This window comes from Lontra canadensis, unplaced genomic scaffold (genome assembly GCF_010015895.1).
Source record: "Lontra canadensis isolate GAN:19392208 unplaced genomic scaffold, GSC_riverotter_1.0 scaffold559, whole genome shotgun sequence".
Classification (NCBI taxonomy): domain Eukaryota; kingdom Metazoa; phylum Chordata; class Mammalia; order Carnivora; family Mustelidae; genus Lontra; species Lontra canadensis.
This window is the reverse complement of record NW_022631549.1, coordinates 1-9,453: the sequence shown is the minus strand read 5'-3', so window position 1 is coordinate 9,453 and position 9,453 is coordinate 1. Positions and strand designations below refer to the sequence as shown.

General features: G+C 41.9%; 1 protein-coding gene across 1 annotated transcript; it reads right to left on the bottom strand.

The window, feature by feature from the left end:
• Nucleotides 1-575: 575 nt before the first annotated feature.
• LOC116863116 (zinc finger protein 184-like) lies at nucleotides 576-1,632 on the bottom strand (the record flags this gene model as incomplete). Its single annotated transcript, XM_032850617.1, has 1 exon — nucleotides 576-1,632. A coding segment is annotated over exon 1 (1,057 nt), but the record flags the coding sequence as incomplete, so codon positions are not given.
• Nucleotides 1,633-9,453: the final 7,821 nt, after the last annotated feature.

Below are 9,453 nucleotides of genomic sequence, written 5' to 3'. Positions count from 1 at the left end.
GTCAAGTAAGGTGTGAAAGGCAGTTAAAGGCCTTGCCACATTCGTGACATTTGTAAGGTATCTCTCCACTATGAATTCTGTGATGTTGAATAAGGGCTGAGCTCCGGTTAAAGCTCTTGCCACATTCTTGACATTGGTATGGTTTCTCTCCAGTATGAATTCTGTGATGTTGAGTAAGGGTTGACCTGTCATAAAAGGCCTTGCCACATTCTTGACATTCATAAGTTTTCTTGGCATTATGAATTCCCTGATGTTCAGTAAGCCCTGAGCTCAAATTAAAGGACTTGACACATTCTTGGTATTTATAGGGTTTCTCTATACTATGAATTTTGCAATGTCGAGTGAGGTGAGAGTGCAATGTCGAGTGAGGTGAGAGTGCGTATTAAAGGCCTTGCCACATTCTTGACATTGGTAAGGTTTCTCTCCAGTATGAATTCTGTGATGTTGAGCAAGGTGTGAAGGATGTTTAAAGGCCTTGCCACATTCTTGACACTGGTAAGGTTTTTTTCCACAATGAATTTTGCAATGTTGAGTAAGTTCTGAGAATGATTTAAAGGCTTTGGCACATTCATTACAGTTGTAATTTTTCCCTGCTATATGAATTTGTTTATCTCTATTAAGACTTGAGTGATCGTTAAAAGCCTTGCCACATTCTTGACATTTGTAAGGTTTCTCTCCAGAATAGATCTGCAAGTGACCATTTATTGATGAACAGTCCTTTAAGGTTTGACCACCTTCTTCACATTTGTATACTTTTTCTCCAGTATGCATTCGCTGATGTTGAGATAGTGTTGAGTGGCAGTCAAAGGATTTACCACATTCCTTAAAGATGTAAGCTTCCTCTCCCTGAGGGATTATCTCATTGATGTTTAGGCTTGGTGACTGAGTAAACATGGTCCCTGGTTTACTAGATGTGAATGGGCTTTTTCCCTCATGAATTCTCTGATGATCACCAACACTGAAGGACTGGTTACAAGCTTTCCCACATCCATTATCTTTATGAAGACTGTCTCCTGAAGGGAGTATACTGAGGTTAGAGCTTGGATAAAAGCCTTGCCCACATTTATCACATTCATGATGGTTCTCTGCAAACCTAGGCCTGACACATCGGTGAACACTGGAGCCCTGGTTCAATGTTTTCTGGGATTCAGTGCATTGAGCAATTCTGTCTCCAGTGAAAAGCCTCTGGTCATTCTGGAGGGTCGACTCCTCGGTGAAGCCCCTCTCGAATGGATCCCACTGAGCACTTTGTTCTCCATTTCTAAATCTCTGATTTAAGGTCAGTCCAGTCCAATCTTCCAAATGGCTCAAATCATTATTCTTAGCATGGACTAGGTTACTTTTCAGATGTTCCAAATGGTCTGTCCACAAATAGCTATGTTTGAATATCTGATTGGAGCTTGTGCTGACAGAAACACACTGCTCTGCAGAAACAGTTGACTTAAAAAGGAAGGTTTTCCACAGTGGTTTATATCCTTCACCATTTGGGGCAGTGAGATTCTCATTAAGGGCAATTGCCTTGCTTTGGGTCTGTCGCCCAGAATTTCTTTGATGCCCTTCACTCTCCCCATCATTGTCCCAGTCTGTGCGTAAGTGTAAAATCTCAACAGCACTATGTTTGTATCTGTGCATTGATACCTTCTGGAAAGAACCTTCTATACTCCGCTTTCGCAGGAAACTCTGGGTGTCATGTGACGATACAGCTCAAAGATACCAAATAAGAGTAAAACCATTGCACTTACTACATTCAGAAGAATATACTGATGACTTCTAATACAGAAGCATCAAGTCAATCAAAGTCAGAAAGATGGCTGAGAAGGAGTCATCAGGACCTCATTTCTCCATGGATGCACAACATGGCACACAACGTACTGAGCACAGAGTCTAATAGAGAATTCTGCGATATGGTCATGGTGTAGCACAAATCACTTTCCTGTATCTCTAACAATCAGGAAAAGGGTCACATGAGCTCAAAATTAGCATAAGAATAGAGGATATAGAAACAGAAGACTGAACTGAACCAAACAGGATACAGTAAAAATAGGAACACAAGCACAGGAAGAGTTGTTTGGCAGAAAAGATCAACAACACTGACAGCCCATGAACTAAATTAAGAATAACACAAAAAAGACCAACTAAAATGACAGGTGAAGAAGTGAAAGCAGATACAGTGTAACTGACTGTAGGGATAAAAGTAATTATAAGAGGCAACAATGGATAATCAGTGTCCACAAATTGTTAATAAAAGACAAGTATACATTTCAAAAAAGGTATAACCAATTTAGACTCCATCACTCAGAAAAGTAGAAAAAAAATCTCAGCTGATCTGCAAACATGAAGCCGAAAGAAAGGGGAATAAAATTAAAAAGCCCAACAAACAAAAATTGTGTGCCAGATGAGTTCACTGGATATTCAAACAGACACTGAAGGAGAAAGGACTGCAAATCTCCTCAAACATTTCCAAGGAGTGACGATCAGAGAAACTAGCAGAACACTCGCTCTGTGGCACCAGCATTCCCAGCTCATGCAAGCCAGACGAAGACACTACAAAGAACGAAGTTTGCAAAACTCTACCTGTGACGCATATTCACTCAAAGTCCACAATAAAATAGAGGAAACTGAATCAAAAGCACATTTTCCCTTTTTACAAGATGATCAAGTGGGAAACGGACCTGGAATTAAGGGCACTCCAACATACAGAAAACCATAAATTCAAGACTCCACATTAACAGAACGAAGGGCAAAAATGACATGATCACATTAAGGGAGACAGAATACAAATATGGTCATACCGGACAACATGTCGATAAAAATACTCAAAGGAGAGACAGAAGGAAACCCCAACCTAATGAAGGCCACAAATGCATGAAAAGCTGAAACCTATTCAGGAGGGACAGTCTGCAAGCTTCTCCTCTATCATCACTGCCCACCACTGCCTTTGAGCATAGTACTAGATTCTCTATTCAGAACAATTATGCAAACAAAAATAGAGTAAAGGAATCTAAACTGAAAAAGAAACAGTAAAACTCATTTTTCACATGGGACATGATTACTGAAATCCCTCAAGATCATCATTTTAATTTTTTTACTGTTTTTGGTCATTGTTTGTATTATTTATTTCTGCCAGTTTTTCCCTACTAGACTTCCCATTTCCCAAGTTTTTCATGTTATACAATACAGAGTTAAGAAAAATGTTGGAATAAACAATTTCCACCAGAAGAACTAAAAAAGGAAGAGACTAGGATGAAACTTAGTAGGGGGATGATATAAAGAAAAGTGTGAAATAAATAAAGTAGAAGATTAGCATTAATGGAACACAGAAAGTAATGCCCATTTCAATCAATAAAACAAAACTGGCAATGCTTTAACTCCACAAACCATTACATAATAACAAATGGGGAAATTTATTTTTTTAAGATTTTAAGATTTAATTTATTTATTTGACAGGCAGAGATCACAAGTGCACAGAGAGGCAGGCAGAGAGAAAGAGAGAAGCAAGCTCCCCACTGAGCAGAGAGCCCGATGCAGGGCTTGATCCATCATGACCTGAGGTGAAGGCAGAGGCTTTAACCCACTGAGCTTGCCAGTGCCCCCAACTAGAGAAATTTATGAAAAAACAAAAACAAAAACAAAACAAAACAGAGAATTCCTAAAATTAGACAAGTTATTAAGACTGATTTCCTAACCATGAACCAAAGAAATGGAACATCTCCTGAGATCAGTAAGAAGGATGAAAATCGAATTTGGAATCAATACTCTAGTAGCACAGACAGAAAAGCCCAAGACCTAGGAATTTTACTACAACTGATGGGGTCAATGAATTCCCTAAATGCAATCCTGTGTTGCATGATTCTTCTCCCTCTCTTGCTGAGATTCAGTATTACTTCATTTGCTTTTTATATGACAAAGTCATTCTTCTGCTTCTTCCAGCCTGCCCTCTACATCAAACCTGTTTCTAATCTCACTTACTGCATTGTTCATCTATGTTTGATTTTTTAAAAAGACATATATTTGAGGGGGGGAAATCACAAGATTTCAGGTGGGAGCTACAGAGAGAGGGAATCCCATTCAGGCATCACACTGAATACACAGTGTGATTTGAGCCTACATCCCAGGACCCTGAGATCAAGATCTGAGCAGAAATCAAGAATCAGTACTTACCCAAGTGAACCACCAAACACCCAATTATTTTTTAACTCTTATCTCTGTGGTAAAGTTCTCACTATTGTTTTCCCAATTCCTTGAGTATCCTTATGATTGCGACCTTAAATTCTCCATCAAGCTCCTTACTACTGTTTCCACTGGATCTCTGGCCTTGGTCTTATCTGCTGGTTTTCTTTGGGATAAATTCTTTCATCTTGGCATTTGTCTAACTCTCTACTTTCCTCTGTGCATTAGAAAAGTCAGTGATGTGTCTGTCCTGTTGTATCCTTCAGACCAGTGGTCTGCAGGAGCTCTCCTTGCCTGCTACGGGCAGTGTTTGGTCCCTGGCCTGAATGTGGCCAGTTTGAACTAGGTCAGCTCTGCTCTGGTTGTGAAAAGAGACTGGATGTCAAGTCCACCAGGACTGCAGCCCTGCAGAACCTCTGCTCAGGAGACGTGTTGTGGGCAGGGGCTGAACCTTGCTGAGCCTGAGGCAAGCCTCACTGAGAAGGGTAGTCGCCTCAGATCACAGGGGGTGAGGCCTGGTGTAAGCAAGGCAGACAGCCAGTGTCCTCACTGAGTGGGGCTCAGTCTCTATGCTACAGGACAGGAGAGGGCTCCCATGTTTTGGAAGCCACATGTCACTGAATGTTTCCTCTCAGGAATGTGCTCCTAGACTACTGAATACTCTCCCCACTGTGCACCCCAGGTGTTCTCCAGATGACTGTTTCCACGCTCGGTGCCCCCAGGTTGTTTGCCAACCTTCTGTCCGGGAGCACCCCAGTGCCCTCCTGGTTCTATCCCAACCAAACCTGCTGACCATGAAACCTCCAGGCTTTCAGATGTGCTGGTTCCAAGAACTTATGAAATTCAGCCCTTTTCCCTTTCCAAGCCAATGGCTTTGGGGAACCTCCTGAGGCATCCCCTGAGTGCTCCTCTGTCATGACACCTACTGCACAGCCGGGGCTCCCTGCCCTCCACAATGCTATACTCCTCTCCTCCCTAAACCACATCTCCACACTATCTGCCATCTTCCACGTGGCCTCTTCTGCCTCTTACTTGGAGAGTTTGTCCTGTCACTCTTCAGTCCAATGGGGCATTTAGGATGACCTGACAGTTACCTAGTGGTGCTCATGACAGGACACATGAGTCTAGGGTCCTCCTACTCCACTGCCCTTGCTTCTTCTGTGAATCTTAATTGTTTTAATCCTGTTAAAACTCATATGGATTTTATAAATCTGGTATGCAAACCAACACATAAAACGTAATTTGTTTCTGCACAACAAAGAACAACTCCCAAACAGAGACATCATACATTTAGAGCAAACCCCCTCCCCCCACAAAATGCTTCCAATTTAACATAAGGGTAGAGGTCAAACCAGAAACGATGAAAAGTGTAATATACTGTGCTGGTTTCAAAGAATGAATAACTAGGAAACGCCTCCATATTCTTTCACTGGAATAACTGAAACACAATAAATCTTGAAGTGACCTACAGAAAATGCAATCTCTACCAAAACTCCAATGTCATTTTTGCACAAAGAGCAAAATCCATCCTAACATGTGATGTCATGGGATAACCCATGCCCAAAATAATCTGGGAAGTGAAGAGCACATATCCTGATTTATGGCATACGAAGCACAGATGTCAAACTAATGTCCTACAGACATGATGTCAGGAGTAGAATAATGGAAGAGTCTGGCTGCGCTAGACGTGTACTGCTCCAATGTTAATGTGTATGTCAATGCACTGAAGATCCTATTAAAAGTCATATTCTGATTTGGATGTTTGGGTGAGGTCGGAGTTTCTACTTTTCACAAATGTGCCACTGACGTCTTACATCGACAATGCATGCTTCCCACAGAATTCCAGGACTGAATCATGATGAAGAGTTTCAAAGGTTCCTAAAAAGCGGGAAGAGCACAGAGGTGAGCATGGAGTCCTTCGCTTCCCTTCCCTCTTCATTCAAGCCAACGCTACCCCTATAAAATTTTCTCTGGACCTTCTCTTATTTTTCTTTCTTCAATTCACCACACCACTGTATTCATGGAAACAGCTCCCTCTTTCATGAGAAACGCAGGTGCAATCTGCTTCTGGCTGCAACCCTGGATTTTGTAGCTTGGACCCCACTGCATCTGTGGTCTTTATCAATTTCAGGTACCCCTGCATTTTTTCCTAATACTCATGGCTTCAGGCTACAGGATCACTTCTTTCCACCTAGGCTTCCTCCTGAAAACTGACTTTGGTGGGGGGCCTGAGTGGCTCAGTGGGTTAAGCCTCTCCGTTCAGCTCAGGTCATGATCTCAGGGTCCTGGGACCAAGTCCTGCATCTGGCTCTCTGCTCGGTGGGGGGCCTGCTTTTCCCTCTCTACTTGTGATCTCTCTGTGTGTCTAATAAATAAATAAATCTTAAAAAAAAAGAAAGAAACAGACTTTGGTGAAAATGAGCACAGTTATAAAAGTTGGTTACCCTTTCTGGTCTTCTCCAAAGAATACACTTACACAGAAAAGCCATCCTGAAACCTGTGGCCATTACTACACACTCTTAAATGGTGAGAGATGAGAGAGACCACACTCAAGGAAATGGATTTAAGAAGCTCTCACAGAAGTACTGTGAAGTATGTAAGCCTAATGATTCACAGACCTGTACCCCTGGGGCGATTAACACATTATATGTTAAATTTTTTTTAAAAAGATGATATGGTCCATATATACAATGGAATATTATGCCTCCATCAGAAAGAATGAAAACCCAACTTTTATCAACATGGACAGGACTGGAGGAGATTATGCTGAGGGAAGTAAGTCAAGCAGAGAGAGTCAAGTATCATATGGTTTCACTTCCTTGTGGGGGATAAGGAATAACACGGAGGACATTGGCAGATAGAGAGAAGTGAATTGGAGGGAATCAGAGTGGGAGGTGACCCATGAGAGCTGGCAGACTCTGAGAAACAAGCTGAGGGTTTTGGAGGGGAGTGAGGTGGGGGTTTGGGGGAGCCTGGTGGTGGGTATTAAGGAGGACACATATTTCATGGAGCACTGGGTGTGGTGCATAAACAATGCATCTTGGAACACTGAAGAAAACAAAACCAAGTTTAAAAAAAAAAAAAAAAGCTCTAAACAGAAATGACTGTTTTTCCATGTACCCTCGTGGCTGCTCAGCCTATGAGGACCACAGGCTTTTCTTGGTCTTCCAGTTCACTTCTTCACACTGCTGGGCACATGCTTCTCATTCCCTGTCCCCTCCCTTCTATATTAAGGAAACTTTATCTCTACTGTTGTACAGATCAATTTGCTTTCCTAGGACTTTATCCTTATATGAATACTTAGGAGTAGCTTCCTTGAAAGAGTAGGGTTAGTTTTCTTTACCTGAAAATCTTTTTTTTTTTTTTTTTAAGATTTTTAAACTTATTTGACACACATGAAGAGAGAGAGAGATCACAAGTAGGCAGAGAGGCAGACAGAGGGGGAAGGGGAAGCAGGCTCCCCACTGAGCAAAGAGCCCAATGTGGGGCTCAATCCCAGGACCCTGAGATCATGACCTGAGCTGAAGGCAGAGGCTTAATCCAGTCAACCACCCAGGCACCCTACCTGCAATTTCTTAAGACACTAGTTTAATCTACATAGGTATATGCCTCTCAGTATCCATCTTGATTTCTTTTCTATTAATGTATAATGGACAATGTTCCATTAGTTCAGTTGTAGAACATGGGGATTCGACAACCCTGTAGGTTCTACTATGCTCACCACAAGTAACTACCATCTGGCACCATAATATGCTATGAAAATACCATTGGAGGAGTTCCCTGTATTCTTTCCACCCCATGGAAGCCTCTACTTCCCATTCCCACTTCCTCATCATGCCCATCATCCTTCTCCATTCCACACTGGTAATCATCAGGCTATTCATTGTATTTGTGTGTCTCTTTATGCTTTTTTCATTGTGTCTTGCATTTGTGATAATGAGGTTTGACCCAGAAGTAATTATGCGATGTGAACTAAGTCACAGATACAAAGATAAATACCATACATATTCACTTATGTGTATAATCAAAACAACAATGTAAATGAACAAACAAGAAACAGACCTATGAACATCTATTTTGTTTTGAATAAAGTCCATGGATAATCTCAATAAATATAAAACTTCCAAGATGACACACATTCTATATTGTAACCCGTTGGTTTGTAACAATCTTCCAATACTGGCAGAAGACAGGAGGTGCCCAGGTCAACGTCCAAGTGTCTTATGGCTCATGACAAAGCAAACATCATAAAGCATCTTCATCACAGTAATTCCACCGGCCAGCTGCCCACCCCCAACTGGTATTGGGAGATGCTGCACATGCAGTGGGTTTGTGCTGGAGGCTCCGAGCATAGGAAACCCCAGTATCTTCAAGGAACACCTAGCGTATATGCCCGATCTTCAGCTATGAAAAGAAACATCTGTTTTCCAATACAATAAACTCATCTGTCCGCTACCCACGATCAAGATGCCATCACTATACTACCAAGTATGAGTGGAATGACAATTATAACTAAAACATCAATCAAAAGGGCACCTGGGTGGCTCAGTGGGTTAAGCCACTGCCTTAGGCTCAGGTCATGATCCCAGTGTCCTGGGATCAAGTCCCACATCGGGCTCCTTGCTCAGCGGGGAGCCTGCTTCCCTCTCTGCCTCTCCCTGCCACTTCGCCTACTTGTGCACTCTCTCTCTCTGACAAATAAATAAATAAAATTAAAAACAAAAAACAAAAAACATCAATCAAGGAAACACTTGTGCAGATCATGAGGTCACCACATGACTTCAAGTAATAGTGATAATACTATATAAGGCACATCTGTGATTCGGTGCAGATATCCACAACAGTAACCAATACATTTTCCTTCATGATCTTTTGCTGCTCATCTGGGAGTGATATACAGTTACATGCAGGGTAGGTCACAAAGTCAATGTACGTGGAAGGTTTGACTTTAAGATTTTCCAACCATCGGCCATAGGGCCAATTGCAAAGCTCTGGAAGATACCTAAGATGCACATGGTACCACCAAAGACACATCCCTGGCCACTCTGTAAACCTAACAATGAAGCATGCATCCAACATCATGGCAGAAATCTTTCATCCAAAAGCTGTCAGTGTGGGTAGGACTCCATTACAGACAATGGCCAATGAGTTGCCTATGCTCCCGTTTGGCAATAAAAGCTGTAGAACTTATCCTACCTCCAGTGAAGTAAAGAGAGACAATGGTACATCTATCACATTGCCAGGATTGCAGGGACAGCCTGCAAGACAAAGATTATGGCATTT